The sequence below is a fragment of the Felis catus genome, chromosome A1, assembly GCF_018350175.1.
Source record: "Felis catus isolate Fca126 chromosome A1, F.catus_Fca126_mat1.0, whole genome shotgun sequence".
In the NCBI taxonomy this organism is placed as follows: domain Eukaryota; kingdom Metazoa; phylum Chordata; class Mammalia; order Carnivora; family Felidae; genus Felis; species Felis catus.
In genome coordinates, this window is record NC_058368.1 from 116,120,373 (window position 1) to 116,137,963 (window position 17,591).

At 48.3% G+C, this 17,591-nt stretch overlaps 1 protein-coding gene across 6 annotated transcripts in view; it reads left to right on the plus strand.

Moving 5' to 3' along the window:
• CYSTM1 (cysteine rich transmembrane module containing 1) overlaps positions 1-17,591 on the plus strand; it is an 85,925-nt gene that overhangs the window by 52,714 nt on the left and 15,620 nt on the right. For 5 of the 6 annotated variants that reach the window (XM_019833036.3, XM_019833033.2, XM_045059921.1 and 2 more), the window contains exon 3: positions 15,248-15,431. The exons of the other annotated variant lie outside the window; for it this stretch is intronic. In XM_019833036.3, coding sequence (XP_019688595.1) covers positions 15,248-15,360 — 113 coding nt within the window. In that variant the 3' untranslated portion in view covers positions 15,361-15,431. Of the gene's footprint in view, positions 1-15,247; positions 15,432-17,591 lie in introns of those variants that run through there. 6 annotated transcript variants of the gene reach the window in all.

A 17,591-nucleotide genomic window follows, 5' to 3' on the forward strand; every position in this document is an offset into this window, starting at 1 on the left:
AGGCGCTAAATCAATGTGAACTCTTTCTTTTCTTTCTTTTTTTTTTTTTTTTTTTAATTCTTTTTAACGTTTATTGTTGAGAACAGAGACAGACTGCAAGCAGGGGGTGGAGCAGAGAGAGAGAGAGAGCGAGACACAGAATCAGAAGCAGGCTCCAGGCTCTGACCTGTCAGCACAGAGACCGAGCAGGGCTGGAACTCACAAGCTGTGAGATCATGACCTGAGCTGAAGTCGGACGCTTAACCGACTGAGCCACCCAGGCGCCCCAAATGTTAAATATTTCTGATTAGATCTTATTCTTCAGGTGGTCTGTCAACATTATCTCTTTAATCCCTACAGCAGTCTTGGTGGTTTCCCATTTTAAAGATGAGGAGACTGAGATTCAGAGAGAGGAAATAACTTGCCTAAAGTCCTAAAGTAACTCATTGAGCCATGAACTGAATGAACCCAGGTCTGCTTGATTTCACACAATGTTCTTAACTTCTATGCTCTTTTGCATTCCATTAGAGAATATGCTTAGAATACTTCAAAATTAGCAACAGCTACTGGTGAGGAGTGGTACAGGAATTGGGCTCTACAGGTAAGACGTGTTCTTTCTGGGGACACTCAACTGCAACTCTATTCCATTCTTTTCACGAAAGCACGTGAGATTGGCCTTGAGTGAATGTGCTGGGCTCTTGGTACCGAATTTGACTCTTGTTTCACACAATCGTGACTTCAGGCTTTAATTTGGCAGATCTGCTCAGCAAGGCCCAGTGCTTTAACAAAGTCCTTCTAAGAACTGCTGTAGGTGTCATGGACCTGGGCATCGTGTGAAGACAGTCTGGTCACAAAGACATGGGAACCATAGGCCCCTAAAGATGGCCTCAGGCTTTTCTGTTTTCTTGGATTGAGAGATGCATTCTGTTTGGGTCACATACTTTCTGCGAAACGCTCTATTCTGCCTTTTCAAAAACATTGGCCTGCCCAGCACTCAGGGATATTGGAGTATAAAAAGGAAACTGCTTTTTGCAGATCCAGTTTACTGAGTTGCCTGGCGGGATGTGCTCAGTGCCTGCTGACACAGCAGGCCGGTCGGTCGCACCTGGCTGGCCTGGGGAGACAGAAGATGTTGGGAGTCTTACCTACTCCCAGACCAGTTGGCTTCATTGTTCTTTGCCCCTTTCCACCCGCGTGTGGCCTCGGTTTTCTGCTCTAATACTCCTTTTACCTAGTCTTCACATGGGACCTATACATTCCCTTCACCTCTCACAGAAGCTTTTTAAAGTTACATTGATATAACCATGAAAAAATTGGTTTGGTGGACAAAAAAAAGCCGGAAGACTGCTTTGGGTAAAAGGCGTCTAGGGAAATTGGAAGGTGCAGGTGGGACAGAGCCCGTCAGTCCCTAGGATTGGAGCCAAGACCCTGGTGTTGGGACTTTCCCGTGAGCGTGGGGTCACCTACAGTGGCAGGAGTCTTTCCCTAGAACATTCACACCCTCCAAGTAGTAGCAGGCATTTGCTGTGCTGGAGAGGCCGGCTCCAGGGTGCTACCTGCACCCCCAGCGGGTGGCACGGTGCCTGCACATACCTAGCGCCTGCTTTCCAGTGGTCACTGTGGTTAGCCATAGGGGGGAAATCTATATTCTGCTTATATTGTGGCTCCCCAGAGTTGAGGTGCTCTAAAAAGCAGGACACGGCATAGGATGATTTTAATGAAAATGCTAACAGTGAAGATGAGGCTCAGTGTCCACATCGTTGGATGAGGGCTCAACCCAACAGCTACTAACACTGTTGTGGTGACCACATCCACAATGATTGGGGCCCAGGAGAATGGCTTTTCCCACACCCCGACTAAGGCATCTGCCCCACTGCAAGCTGCTGCTCCTGGGTTATATCGCCATTCTCTCACAGAAACATGGCCTTGTTTTGAAAATACCTTTTTAAATTACGGAGATAGCTCTTACTTACAGAAAGTAAATAATACCCTAATTTTGCTACCCAGAGATAGGAGTTAACATTTTGGTGTGAATCTTTTGCGCCGTGTTTAGTTTTTTTTAATGCAGCCCTTTTTGGAATTCACTTAGTATGTTAGTCTCATTTTCAATTCCTTAGGTCCTATATATCATCTGCTGCATCTTGGCCCTGTAGACTATGCACGTTAGGGAGTGGTGGTCACTTGTCATCGAGGGCTCCATTTTAGACATCAGTCTCGCACTGCTGACTTCACACGGGAGTGTGCCCCCAGCACGAGTTACTGTTGTTACGAAAAATCTCAAAACCGTGTAAAACTCTAACGTAGATTGCTTTTCTTTTCCTTTTTGCCTTTTATTTAGTTCATAACGTAACAGCTATAATTTATTGTCCATTTACTTTGTGCCTGGCACTGTGCTTACTGCTTTTCAAGGAGTTAATCATATACTCTTCCTAACAGTTCTAAGAGATGGGTTCTATTGTCTCATTTTCAGGTGAGGAAACAGAGCCACAGAGAGGGTAAGGGGGTTGCGTTTTATTCCAATGGACCATGCCAGGTGTAGCAAGCCTACCCCCCGAATCTGGTAAACCTGTGTCTGCAGGAGCTGGCCTGTGGCGAGTACAGCAGTGGAGAGGACCCTGCTCCCCTGCTGTTTGAGCTGAGCCGACAGTTTGGGGGCGGCTGACAGACCCACAGAGACAGACCAGTGAATGGGTGCTGACCGTATCTGTAGGCTGCCTTGGTCTTCTGTTCACACTTGCCTGGCTCCCCTCTTCCAGGAAACATGCACTTTGCTCTGGACTCTTGTGGAAAGGCTCATCAGCTTACAGCAGGAAGCTTGCTGATGTGTGCCATCAGGGCTGCAGCTCTTTGGGTTTTGAGAGGCCAGTACCGTTCCCCTCCTCTTCCCACCGCGAGGCTCAGGGCCTTTTTCCTCATTTGATCAAAGGTGACTTGTGTGTCCAGGCTGAGATCCTGAACGGGAAGGTGGCACACTTCCTCAGGGTGCCCTTAGAATTAAGAGGCTTTCTGCAGCTTGGAGAAGAAACTAGAGCCTTCTCCCCACTCTACGCCCCCTCACCCCCACCCACATGTGCAGGCGCACACAGTCTCCTTCTAGAGATTTTAGGGATGTACTTGGCGGGGGCGGGGCCATGTGGACAGAGCTTTCTCCTTGGGGTTCCAGGCATCTGCCCCTCTTCTCAAGGACGTACCTGCTTAAAGACCATAAATTGGGAGTAGCCTGGGAATGTTTTCAGTGCCTTTCTATAATTTTTTTTTTTTCAACGTTTATTTATTTTTGGGACAGAGAGAGACAGAGCATGAACGGGGGAGGGGCAGAGAGAGAGGGAGACACAGAATCAGAAACAGGCTCCAGGCTCTGAGCCATCAGCCCAGAGCCTGACGCGGGGCTCGAACTCACGGACCGTGAGATCGTGACGTGGCTGAAGTCGGACGCTTAACCGACTGCGCCACCCAGGCGCCCCTCTATAATTTTTTTTAATGTTGTTTATTTTTGAGAGAGAAAGAGATCAGGGGAGGGGCAGAGAGAGGGGGACAGACCTGAATCGGGCTCTGTGTTGACAGCAGCAAGCCCAATGCAGGACTTAGGCTCATGAACCGTGAGATCATGATCTGAGCCGAAGTCAGACACTCAACCAACAGAGCCACCCAGGTACCCCTCAGTGCCTTTCAGTTGTGCTTTCTGTAGGGCAAGATGGGGAAAAATGGCCAGTAGACTTTTTTTTTCAGTAGTGTTTTGGTTCCCTCTGAGCTTTTCCATTTACCCTTGAAATGACTTCATTTGGTTGTCTGGAGGACAGCCTGAAGGATTTTAGAGAGAGTGCAAGATTGTATTTGAGTTCTTAATAGGTAAAAATGGATTTTTGCTCTTGGGTGGGATGTGTATCATGTGTAGTTTATGAAGGGTCAGTACCCCCCACCCCCACCCCGCCAAAAAAAAGCCCTGTCCGAGTACCCTTGGGCAGCCACAGGTAACTATGAGCTCCTCAAGGCTATGGGCAGGATGCCCTGGGCGTGTACGTCTGAAGTAAAGGCTCTCCAGAGGCCTCTCGGGAGAAGGTGTCTTCCATGGGGCCCGTTCTCCCTAGCCTAACCAGCCTCTGGACCCTGAGCTCCCTTTACTCGCTTGACTCCCAAGGTCTCCCCCTGGTCAGCTCAATCCCCTGTGGGATAAAGTGCTGGTTCCCATACCAGAGACTGCTCTCTCAGCCACTACAAGAAAGTTTGGGCTGAATGAGGTCTCTTGAAGGGTTTGAGCTGATAGAGGAGGGAGTGACCCCCTTCCTTTAGAGCTTAAAACTGATAGGACCTTCGTATTTTTTCTTAGTACTGCTTTGCTGTTGCTTCAGAGAATAGCTAAGCCCAAACCTGCAGCTTGCTTGCAAGACAGGCTGGAAACGGTTTTTCCAGCCAAGGTGTAATGTGTGAGGCAAATTGTTGGTTCATTTGTTTACTCATTCATTGGTTTGTTCCATATCTCCTATATGCCAGGACTCCTGAGTGCCTTGGGCTAGGCTAGGAAAATAGAGCTGCAAGTGACATTGGGAGTCTTCAGTAGTTTTTTTTTTTAATTTTATTAAAAAAAAATTCTTTTTAACGTTTGTTTATTTTTGAGCAAAAGAGACAGAGCATGAGTGGGAAAGGGGCAGAGAGAGAGGGAGACACAGAACTGGAAGCAGGCTCCAGGCTCTGAGCTTTCAGCACAGAGCCTGACATGGGACTCGAACTCACTAGCAGTAAGATCATGACTTGAGCCCAAGTCAGGTGCCTAACTGACTGAGCCACCCAGGCACCCCTAGGGAGTCTTCAGTATTTTTATCCAGGTGGAATCAGGAGCTAAGGGTCACCAGAGTTCCTCCTGGAGGTTGAAAAAGAATACCTGACCACTCCCCTGGTCAGGCATCTCAGGCATCGGAGAAGGTGGGTAGTGGTAGAGGGTTCTGGGTGGTCACCAGCTCCATCCTGCCGATAAGGGCAAGGATGGGTAAGTACCAAGGCTGTGTGCTTGCAAACATCATTAGGAGACACTGCCCCTGCCTTTCTCAGTTACTGCCCAGCAGCCTGGTGTCCACAAGCAGTTGGGCTTGGGCAGTCCCAACGGGAAATAGATGCTTCTTTTACCCCATTTCTGAATCCTGTGTTTATTCTTCAGAAAGATCTTGGTTGCTCCTATAAAGTGGAAACTGACTGTAGGATCTCCCTACCAGCTTTACACTGGGCCCATGTTGCTGCCAGGTGCTCAGCAATTAGGGAGCCCTGCCTTCCAACCTTCAGGTCTCTTGTCTTGGGAGGAATAATAGCAGCTAGCATATACTGAGTACCTGCTGTACACTAGGCCCTGGCCTAGGTGGATTAATCCATTAAGTTACTGAAGAACACAGTGAAGGAATAGGTACTGTTATTATACCCATTTTGTAGACGAGGAGCCTGAGCTCAGGAGAGGTGATCACGCCCTCCAGGTGGCACCCAGAGTGGACCCCAGGATATCCAACTGTAAGGCCCCCTCCCCTCCTCTCTCCAGTGTTCCTTGGCGAGCTGCTAGGCCCAGGAGCAGTCACTCGGGTCTGCTTGTGCTGTGACCTGAGGAGGGGTCCTCCTGCCAGTGATGATTGTACTGGCTTGAGTGTGCTGGACCTCCAGAGTTTGCTGAGAAGCCTCCTGTTCTCCGCACTGGTGGTGCTGTAAATAAGCACACTGCTTTGGGCCGCTGAACTCTGTTCGGTGGATGGGGAGTGGTCAGATGCCTTCTGTCATTCCTGACACATTGGCGGCTCCCTGCATGGCCACTCTGCCTCCAAGGCTAAGCCCACTCATTTTACCACTTTAGGGTTTTCCTAGCAAGGATTAGCATCTCTCTCATGGTTTCAGTGGAAAGGTAGTTGGTCATGATGTTGGAGACTTTTTTCTATCAGGCTTCTTTGGACAAGCAAGCTAGAACTCATCAGATGACCACAGAAGGAAGCTGTTTCCCTAAACCCCAGACCTGTCTCCAGCCTGGCAGGGTTCTAGTCACAGCCCTACAGACAAGGAAGGCCACACCTCTATCTCCCTTTCTCTGGCCTCACATTCACCACAGTGGGTGAGGACTTTTTGTCATTGCCTTTTGGGTTGACGTTGCTGTGTTGGGGTTACAGAACAGCAGAGATTGTTGTGGATGACTTAGTGGGGGCCAGGCACCCCATACAGTTCTTTCTTGATCTACAGGGATGACCATTATTGCTCTGAAATGGTGGGCAGGGAGTTGGGGAGGCAGGACAGTCCTTATAAAGTGAGGTCTGCCTTGAATCCCCTCACCATGTTTATTGAGAATGGTCATCGGTTCTATCCCTGACCTGAGAACTCACCTTGTTCTCACCAGGGCCTGAAACTGAGGTACAGTCACCTGAAAACACAAGTCTTTTACTATTGCAAAATTCATCCAGACAGTGGAGGGAAGAAACAACCTGGGGTGTTTTGCATAAATATATCTGCTTAGAACTGTTAATCAGTAACACAGGAATCTGGTGCGTGTAGAAGCCAGTTATGGTCTGTATACCTAAGATAAAAACACACTTTGTGTTCAGTAAAAACGATATGGCAGTGTTTACCTTGTTACAAAATGCAGCAAGTCCTATTTGAATGAAACTCCTGAGGCCGTCATTCAGTGTGAGTCAGACAAGCATTGCTGATAACAGAGCAACCTGTGCCTGTCTGTGCCTGGACACTAATTGGTAGAACCCAGCAGCTACCTCCTTGGCCATCTCTGCCCTTTTGGACAAGTCCCAAAGAGCCAGCTCCTCTTAGTATACTACCTCTCCAATTTCTTCTGTAACCCAGTGCCTGAAAACCTGGAAAATAATAATTTTCCTGATTTCTTTTTAGCTTTCAAAGTCATAACAGTCATTGTCATATTCAAGAGCCAGGGACATTGGGAGTTTCTGTTTTCTGATCTCTCTCTCCTTGCTTTGTTTCTGCAATTCCCTAGTTCCAGGCATCTTTCCAGCTTCTTAGCAGGGTATGAAATGGCAGATCGTGCATTAACCACCTTGTCTGCCATCTTTTGGGGGCAAGGAGAGTCGGGCTGTGATGACTCAGTCAGAAGCCGGGTCCAAACTAAAGTGACGCCCACTTCTTGATGAGACACTCAGTAGCCATCGTTTCTTTAAATTTTCTTGCATTAGTGGAAGAGAAAGAGACATGACGACGGGGCACTAATAAGATGGACATGCCTTTCCCTGTAGCTCATTGAAAGGATATGTCCTGATTCCAAATGCCAGTTGTGTTTATTATTGGTCCCACCCAGTGTGGCATGTCCCCGTGTGGCTCCTCAGATGGGTCTCTGGCTCTTCTTTCCAAGTGGTCTGTGAGCTCCCGGAGTCGGGTACGGTGTCTTTTGTTCCTGGACTCCCCTGCAGGGCTGTGTCAGAAAAATGAGAGGCAGGCTACACGAGGTGGGAGGGAGACTGAGCAGTGTCTGCCACATCCTCTGGTGGTGCCGCACAATCGGAGCCGTCTGCGGGAGTGTTGAGGGAGGAAGGCGGGTGGACATATGGCAGGCAGAGCGGACTTGGGTTTTTTATGAGCACGATGTGCCTCTTGCTGGCCGGGTCCAGGCTGGCCCCGGAGGGCCCAGGGTCGGTGGGCACTACCCAACCGCAGGAAACTGCTGTGGGAGTAAGTGCTCCTGAACCGCTCGCGTTTGGAGTTCTGCCTGCTGCAAAGCTCAGCCTTGGTGTCTCCTTCCCAGGGCGGCGAGGTGCCTGGAGTCCTCATGAGTAAGCAAAGCATTAAAGAATGTAGGGGTTTGGGGAGTGCCTGGTGGCTCAGTCGGTTGGGCATCCAGTGCTTGATTTCAGCTCAGGTCATGATCTCGTGGTTTGTGGGTTCGAGCCCTGTGTTAGGCTTGTGCCGGCAGCGCGGAGCCTTCTTGGGATTCTCTCTTTGCCCCTCCCCTGACTGCGTGCATGTTCTCTCTCTCTCAAAATAAATAAACATTAAAAAAAAAATTTTTTTAAGAATGTAGGGGTTTTTGGGGCGCCTGGGTGGCACAGTCGGTTAAGCGTCCGACTTCAGCCAGGTCACGATCTCACGGTCCGGGAGTTCGAGCCCCGCGTCAGGCTCTGGGCTGATGGCTCGGAGCCTGGAGCCTGTTTCCGATTCTGTGTGTCTCCCTCTCTCTCTGCCCCTCCCCCGTTCATGCCCTGTCTCTCTCTGTCCCAAAAATAAATAAATGTTCAAAAAAAAAAAAAAAAGGTAGGGGTTTTTGTATATGGTGAAATACTCAGAACATAAAATGTATCGTTTTAACCATTTTTAAATATACAGTTCATTGGCCTTAAATACAGTCGTATTGTATAGCCATCACCACCATCCATCTCCAAAACTTACTTCATCTTCTTGAAAACTTACTCTATACCTATTGAACAATAAGCCCGTCTCCAGCCACTCCTAACCACCATTCTACTCTCTGCCTTAGAAGTCGGTCCATTTTAGGTATCTCTTGTAAGTGGAGTCATACAGTATTTGTTCTTTTGTGATAGCCATATATGTGTTAGCATCATGTCCTCAAGGTTAGCCCAAGTCATAGCATGTGTTAGAATTTCCTTTTTTTAAGGCTGAATACTATTCCATCATATGTATTAACCATGTTTTGTTTATCCATTTCTCCGTCAGTGGACACTTGGGGGCTTCCGTTTCTGGCTTTTGTGAATATGCTGCTTATAAACATGGGTGCATAAATACCTGTTCGAGTTCATCCTTTCAGTTCTTATGGGTCAAAGTTTTAAAGCACAAGCAGCAAGATGTCTTTGAAGGTCATTTTCTGATAAATTGCCCTTCTCCACTGAGGGCTAGGCTTACAGACCAAAAGTTAGCTTTACTCACCATCTAATTTTAGACTCCAACTTAAGCACCACTTGTAACATCAAGCTTCATTTTGATATTTGATAGGCTTCTACTGCGCATTACAACTCCAACTTAGTTGGCCACTTCTTTGTGATTGTGGGGGCACCCTTGTCACTTGCTGGTGGACGTTGGTAGTGTCCTTATTAGAGCTGGCTTGCTCTAGGGGTGCATGCTCTTTCTGACTTTGCCCCTCCTGACCCAAGTTGGGCTGGCCTTTTGACCTTGTCTCTGATCTGGCTCCATTTGGGGACCTGAAACCCTGAGCCCACTGACAACTGAGGCTGTTGAGACCATTTTTCTTCCACCCGTGGCAGCTTTGTGAGGCACAGTATTCTCTCCCATCTCTGCTGGTTCTTGTAATTTGTCTTTATTTCATCCAGATCTTATACAGCATTTAACATTATTAGAATTATATGTAAATTTTTTTCATGGGGGAGTACAATATTTTTCTAAATACTTTGGTGTTTGGGGTTGCCACAGGGACTGGTTTTCCCTGTACCAGTTTAAACCTAGTCCAACAGCCCTTGGCAACTGGTGAGGTGTACACACCTGGGGGATGATGGGCTTTTGATGGATTCAGCGGTCCTGGCATGGGTCTCTACCTCTTGATGAGACTTCTTTAGGCCAGACTGCCAGGTCAGTTAGGAAGTAGAGATGGCTGGTTGTGAATTTTTTTCTTGATGGTTATATGGTTATTCTCTTTATTAATTTCTTAATAGAAATTCTCCATATCCGCACTTGAGCCAACCACAGCTCTTTTGCATAGTTAAGGACGTTAAGAATCAGTGTCCCGGTAGACTTTGAGCCCACGACATGATAAAACCGTGGGCCATGCAGCCCTTATAAAATGGGGCCAGGACCCTGTCTCTGTGCACTGTAGCCATTTATCCTTGGCTGAGAGGCTTTTGCTGGTGCAGGTTAATGGAGACTGCATGCTCCCCGTTCCCATCCACCCTGCGCTGGCCTTCATGCGTCTGGCCCAGCAGGAGAACGAGGAGAACATTCTCTGCTACTTTTCTGCTCTTAGGGCTGTTACCCTCTGCTCTGGCGCATGGCTGCAGGGCCCAGGAGGGGGAGGATCAAGCCATATCTTGTTGTCAATGCATTTTCATCTCTTTGGGGCCTCGCTTACAGATAGCACTGTCAACCCTGCTTTTTTGCAGGTGAAGACACTGAGGTTATGAGAGGTGAAGGGGAGGGCCGAGTCAGAGCAAGCCGCCCTGGAGCCTAAATCAAGAAGGAAGGAAGGGAGTGTAGAGGAGTCTGGGCTGGGGATGAGTTGAGAGAAGGCATCAATACATGCTTAGTACTGTGGCCATTGTTTTAGTCTCCTGACGGTTGCTTTATTTGGCTTTGCTTTAGATGCTGGAGGATGAAGGGACAGGTTTGCCAGAGAGCAGATCAGATGCTTCTCAGAGAATCAGAAAGATGTGGGTGGGGCGTGGAAGAAGAGCCGTTCACACAGTAACCCAACCTCAAGTTAGGTCTCCGTCCTAAACCCTGGGAGGGGCCTGGTAATGAATCAGGCAGCTATTCCTGGAGCTGACGTGGAGGAAAGGGGATGCTCCTCTGCTCTGGGGCAGGCGAGCCATTCCTCGGGCAGGGACAGAGAAGGAAGAGCTGGTTCAAGGAGCGCACAGACAGATCCTGGAGGTGGGCTGTTGTCTGCATTCACAGATGTCACTGTCTGTACAGCCTCAGGGCTGGAGGTGCCTGTGAAACCCACAGTGGGGTTTCACTGCTGGAATGGGTGGCCGCAGAGCCCAGTGTGCCCAGGACTCCCGTCGGGGGGATGGGTTGTCACTAGGCATGAGCCTGACAGGGTACAAGTGTCTCTGGCCCTTGGATTACAGGCCCTGTGCTGTTGTCCTGTTTGTTCCCATGCTGGCCAGGTCCTTCTGTCCCAGACTTGGGATCCCAGCTCCCTGTCCCCTGCTCTTGGAAGCTGCTCTGTTCTGGGCCCTGCTGGAGTTTCCCAAGGTCATACTTGCCAAAGATGTGACCATGTCCCCCTGATCCTGAGCTCTGATGCCATGTGTTTGAGGCAAAAAGAAAAGTGCGTGTGTGTGTGGGGGGGGGGGGGGGGGGGGGGGGGTGTATGTATGACATGAGTTGGGGTCAGGGTAGGGCCTTGTGCTCCTGGCATTTCCCCCTCCAACATTTTATGTTCTCCCACCATGGGTCTGCTAGAAGTGGGGCCTGGCTCTGTTCATTGACCCCCTTCCCTCAGAGTGGCTTTGGGCACGTGCCTGCCTGGGGCTGGACCTGTCCTGTCCTCCAGACAGTGAAGAGCCAGCTGGCCTTAGGGTCCTTTGCTCCCAGAACAGCCTGTGACTCTGCTCCCTGGCCTCTGGTTTCTTTCTGATGCTTTTCCCCAGAGTCAGGTGAGAGCCCCCTTCTCTCTGCCTATGTGGACCTGTCTGAAAGAGGCCCACTAAGTCAGGGGAGGGGTCTGCCTGCAGGGTCATGGTCACTTGAATAATAGTGATAATATCAGGGAACATTGATCGAAAGCTTTACAATGTGGTAGGCACTGTGCTAAGTATTTTATAATGTGCCTGGTCTCCTGATTTTCTCAACAATCGGTGGGGTGTAGATTATCAATGTAGTCCTATTTTACAGCAGAGGAAACTGAGGCTAAGAGAAGCGGTCACCTGCCCAAGGTTATGTGGCCAATGTGTAGATGAGCCTAGTTTAAATCCAATTGGATAACATCATATAAAAATCTTTGTTCTAAAATCCTAATTGTGGTGTCTAATACTAAATTGGAACAGGGTGTCTTTGGGAATTGTGACCAGAATTGGAGAGACAGTGTCAGGTGGGAAGGGTTCCTTCTCTGCTACTCTCTGAACTTCCCATGTCTGGAATCTGAGAACCCTGCTGCCTTCTACACACATACTCACTCTCACCCTCAATCTCTCTCACTCTTCTGCTGAACCTCAGGTTCAGGTTCCTTGGAAGAGATGTTGGAACAGCAGAGGCCAGCTGTAAGAGAGGAGGCTAGGGAGACAGGGACAGAACTTTTCTGAGAACACAGCTAGTGCCCTCTGCAGGCTGTGTTTTGGGTGTTGGAGGGTGGGGCATAGAGTAAATCGAGCTCCTGCGTGGCCTGGTCTGTGCTGGGCAGTCTGTCCACGGGACAGGTGGTACTGCTTGCCCACCGCGGCAGTGAGTGTTGCAGGAGGTTCACGGCACCTCTCTCTGCTCTGTGTGTACAACCTTAAGTGGGCTCCTGCCTCCTCACCGCAGAGCTGTCCTGTCCCAGCTTTCCAGGGACCACAGTTCTGCACCCACCTAAATACAGGCCTTGGTGCTTGAAGCCCAGAGGAAATTCACCACGTAGAATTAACACTTTTCTTTGGATTATCAGTCATTCAGGTACTACCCTTTACACTGTGCATGTGCCTAGAGGTAGCTTCCCCACAGTCAGAGAGGAAGCACTGGCCCCACCTCTCACACAGTATTCAAAGGTCTCCTGAAAGGGGCTGTGATACGTGAGGCCAGTTGAGTCTGCAAAAGCAAGGCAAGGTACCTGAGGCCCTCAACAGGCTAGGTAGCAGGGCTGCTGAACAAGGGCAGATACACACCCCTGGGGTCCATGCAGTCTGACTGTGAACAGTCCAGATAGCCAAGGAGAAAGTGCTATAGGAAGGAGGAACCTTGCTCTTTGAGCAAAGGAGTGACATGCTGGGCAGGTACGTGCAGAACAGTGGGTGTGTGCTGCGTGAGAGGAGAGTCAGGAAATAGACATGTGAATGCTACCTTCTAGCTGATTTTGGACAGACCACGTAGACTTCTCTTGAGCAGTTGCCTCCTCTGTAGAATGGGACCACAGTGTGTTCTTCACATGGGAATATGCAGGGCTCTACAGACTTCAGTCTGATGACAAAGACAGCAATGATGAGGGTGGAATCTAGGAGCAGTGGACTGGTACCTTGGCTGAGGTGGCGTCCATCCCATGTCCCAACAATCTGGGGTGTTATAAGGCCCCAAAGGCAGAACAGAAGAGTGGAGGGGATGTTTCCAGGAAAGCGAAGATGAACAAGCCCAGTGACCTTGTTGCCAGTGTCAAAAGAGGGCCAAGGGGTGAGATGGGCACTATTTTCAGGGTCAGATGGGTAGGCACTGAAGTTTCTGACAGGTATACTGCTGAGGTGTGACAGACAGGGGTGTGGTGGGTGGAGGGGCTCTGCTGAGGAAGCCAGAAGAGAAAGAGCATGATGTTCACCTCCAGGAGTGAGCAAAGAGCAGAGCCGTGGGGGTTGTCAAGGGACCTGAAGACGCCCCTTGGAAGATCATGGAATCTTCTGGGGTGTACATAGGGACTGGCTGTCCCTTCTCCCTTGGTGCCCTCTTTCTCTAGGCCTGGGCTCAGGTGGGCTCCTGACACCTGCCCAAACCTAAACCCAAACTCAACATGGAGGAACAGAAGAGGCTGGGGTTTGGTGATTTCTGAAATGCCACCAGCTGGTGATGGTGGAGAGGGAGGAACCTTGGCAGTGGCCTGTTTCTGATGCACGGGGCTCAGCCTTAGGAACTGTACCAGTTTCAGGGGTGCTCTCTGGTCTCCGAGCTCCTTGGAGGGAGTGGGGAGCAGTGATTTGAATATGCTGCTCACTGGGTTTGCCCTGAGAGAGCCAGCAAGGCCTGAGAGGAGTCAGAATTGCATTGAAGACATCATTGATAGGGAGGGCTATGGGTCACAGGAGCAAAGTCAGGTTATGAGAGGAGCAAAAATAACTGGGAGCACACGTTAGGTGGAGTTTGGCCAGGGTTGGGGTGAGGGTGGCACTTTCTAAGTAACAGTGACACGGGGAAGACAGTCTGGGACTAGGGTGGGTGCCACCAGGGAGCCAGGGTGGTCAATACCCACTGCCCCCAGACACTTGTGGTAGAGGCTAGTAGGGGTCCAAGGTGTGCTGAAAATGGACAGGTCCTCCCTCCTGCCAATAGGACTCGGCAGTAACAGTCCAGAAGAAGCAAGCTTTGAGTGTGGCTTTGGAATCAAAGATTCACTTTCCTGGATTAAGGAAAATGTAAAATGCAGATGTAAAATCCTCTACCCCTTGCCACATCCTGACCTTTAAGTTTCTTGTATCCTTTTGGAAACTTATTTCTGTATATGTGTGCATCCTTTTCTTCGTACAGATCAAATAAGGCATGCCATGTACCTTGCTTAATTTGTTGGCAACATGGAAGAACTGCCTAGTTCTTTTTAATTTTTTTTTAATGTTTATTCATTTTTGAGAGACACAGTGGGAGCGGGGGAGGGGCAGAGAGAGGAGACAGATTCCGAAGCAGGCTCCAGACTCTGAGCTGTCAACACGGAGCCCGACACGGGGCTTGAACTCAAGAGCTGTGAAATCATGACCTGAGGGGAAGTCGGACACTCAACTGATTGAGCCACCCAGGCACCCCTACCTAGTTCTTTTTAAAGACTGTTTAGTTTTCTGTCTTACAGTATGTGTTGATTTAGCTAATCAGTGTCCCATTGATACTAAGGTCATTGTTAATTTGGGGTTTTGATATAGCAGACACACTATACCCATATCTGAACATTGGGACAATTATTTCTGTAGGAAAAACCCTCAGTGTGGATTTTATGAGTCAGAACTATATGCACTGCCCCCTATCTCTTTAAAAGGGGTTCTGCCGGGGTGCCTGGGTGGCTCAGTCCGTCAAGCGGCCGACTTTGGCTCAGGTCATGATCTCACGGTCCGTGAGTTCGAGCCCCGTGACAGGCTCTGTGCTGACAGCTCAGAGCCTGGAGCCTGTTTTAGATTCTGTGTCTCCCTCTCTCTCTCTGACCCTCCCCCGTTCATGCTCTGTCTCTCTCTGTCTCAAAAATAAATAAACGTTAAAAAAAAATTTTTTTTAATAAATAAATAAAATAGGTTCTGCCAGTTCACACTTGCTGATAGTGTTTGAGAATTAGAAATGATGCTGGTGACATAGAATTAGAAACGATGCTGGAGCCGTTGTGAGAATTAAATGAGATAATGCATAAAGCTTTCAGCCAGTGCCTGCCACACCAGGCTGAGAACAGGGCTCACTGCAAACTGGACCACTTTGGACAAGCCTCAAGTTAGGTGCCGGGTTGGGTTTCATTGTCAGCTTGGGGCAGGGGAGGCGTCAGTACACAGTGGTCTGACAGCTGCTGAGCCGTCCCCTTCATTCACACGTTTAAGAAATGTTTAGTGAATGCCTGATGTGTGCCAGACACTGGAGCAGAGATGGAGCAGGGAAGCAGACAGGCATGGCTCTGACCCTCTGGAGAGGGTGGGAGTCTCCGTGGCTTGTGCTAAATACTACCTGCATAGGACGCTGCTACTCGCAGTCTCCTCTGACTAGGTCTTTCTCTCCCCTGCCCCTGCCTTGCCCCCAGTGTACGTGGTGGAACGGGAAAGGAAGATGGACGTGGACACCGGGTGTCAGGCAGCCCTGGCCGCGTGTTGGACTGCCCTGTGCTGCTGCTGCCTCCTGGACAACTTGAATTGAGCAGTCGGGACCCAAGTGCTCCCTCCAGGCCCACTGCCTTGTTACTGGAATAAACAATTAGTGCTGCACCACTTCCATTTTTTCTTTCTTTTAAAAGTACCTAACCTACAGTCTTACATTTTAGCACCTATGACAGGTGTGAAGTGGCATCTTACTGTCTTTTTAACATAGTGACTCAGTAGTTCTATTCACTGTGCAGTGCTCACCACAATAAGTACAGTCACCAGATGTCACTGTATAACATTAATATGCTGTCACTGACTGTATTCCCTATGCTGTATTTTTCATCTCTGCCACTAACTTATAACTAGAAGTTTGTACCTCTTAATCCCTTTATCTCTTTCACCCATCCTCCCCACCCACCTCCCCTCCTGCAACCCGCGCTTCTCTCTCTAAGACTGTTTATTTAATTCTACATGCAAGTTGAAATCATTTGGTATTTGCCTTTATCTGACTTATTTCACTTATCGTAATACTGAGTCCATCCATGTTGTCACAAATAACAAGACCTCGTTCTTTTTCATGGCTCAGTAATGCTCCACTGTGTGTGTGTACACGAGTACACGTGTCTCTGGGGGGGGGGGGGTGTTTTTACATGTGCCACATCATCTTTATCCATTCATCTACGGATGGGCACTTGGGCTGCTCCCATGTCTTGGTTACCGCAAATAATGCCACAATAAACATAGTTCAATTAGTGTTTTTGTTTTCTTTGGGTAAGTACCCAGTGGGAGAAGTACTGGGTCATATGGTAATTCTATTGTTAATTTTTTAAAGACCTCCATACTGTTTTTCACAGTGGCTGCACCAGTTTGCATTTCCACCAGCAATGCACAAGAGTTGCATTTTCTTTGTTTTAAAGATTTTTTTTTAATTTTTTTTTTCAACGTTTATTTATTTTTGGGACAGAGAGAGACAGAACATGAACGGGCGAGGGGCAGAGAGAGAGGGAGACACAGAAACGGAAACAGGCTCCAGGCTCTGAGCCATCAGCCCAGAGCCCGACGCGGGGCTCGAACTCACGGACCGAGAGATCATGACCTGGCTGAAGTCGGATGCTTAACCGACTGCGCCACCCAGGCGCCCCTGTTTTAAAGATTTTTAAGCATTCTCCACACCCATTGTGGAGCTCAAACTCACAGCCCTGAGATCAAGAGTCTCTCAACTCCACTGAGCCAGCCAAGAACCCCAAGGGTTCCGTTTTCTTCACATCTTTGCCAGTGCTTGTTGATTCTTGTTTTGGGGGATGATCACCATATTGACAGGTATAAAGTGATACGTCATTGTGGTTTTCATTTGTATTTGCCTGATAATTAGTGATGTTGAGCATCTTCTTATCTGTGTATTGGCCATCTGTACATCTTCTTTGGACAAATGTCTATTTAGGTCCTCTGCCCATTTTTAATAGAGTTAATTATTTTCTGGGTGTTGAGTTGTATGGGTTCTTTGTAGCTTTTTGGTGTTAACCCCTTTTGGGATATGTCACTTGCGAGTATCTTCTCCCATTCAGTAGGCTGCTTTGCCATTTGGTTGATGATTTCCTTTGCTGTGCAAAAGCATTTTCTTTTAATGTAATCCCAGTAGTTTAATTTTGCTTTTGTTTCTCTTGCCTCAGGAGAAATATCCAGAAAAATGTTGTTAAGGCTGATGCCAAAGATTACTGCCTGTGTTTTCTTGTAGTTTATGGCTTTAGGTTTTTAATCCATTTTGAGTTTATTCTTGTGTATGGTGTAAGAAAGTGATCAGTTTCATTCTTCTGCATGTAGCTGTCCAATGTTCCCAGCACCATTTATCAAAGAGAATGTCTTTTCTCCATTGTGTATTCTTGCCTCCTTTGTCATAAATTAATTGACCATATAAGCGTGGGTTTTTCTAGGTTCTCTATTCTGCCCCACTAATCTCTGTGTCTAATTTATATGCTAATACCATATAGTTTTTTAAAAACTGAAATATAGTTAAAACACAGTCTCAGGTGTACAGTAGTGATTTTAGAAGTATATACATTATGTTTTGCTCACAAGTGTAGCTACCATCTGTCCCCATACAACAGTGTTACAATGCCATTGACCATATTCTCTCTGCTGTGCCTTTCATCCCGTAACTTATTTCATAATTAGAAGCCTGTATCTCCCACAACCCTTCACCCATTTGCCCATCCCTCATTTCCTCACTCACTCTGGCAGCAGTTTGTTCCCCTATATTTATGGATTTGTTCTTAATTTATGTTTTGT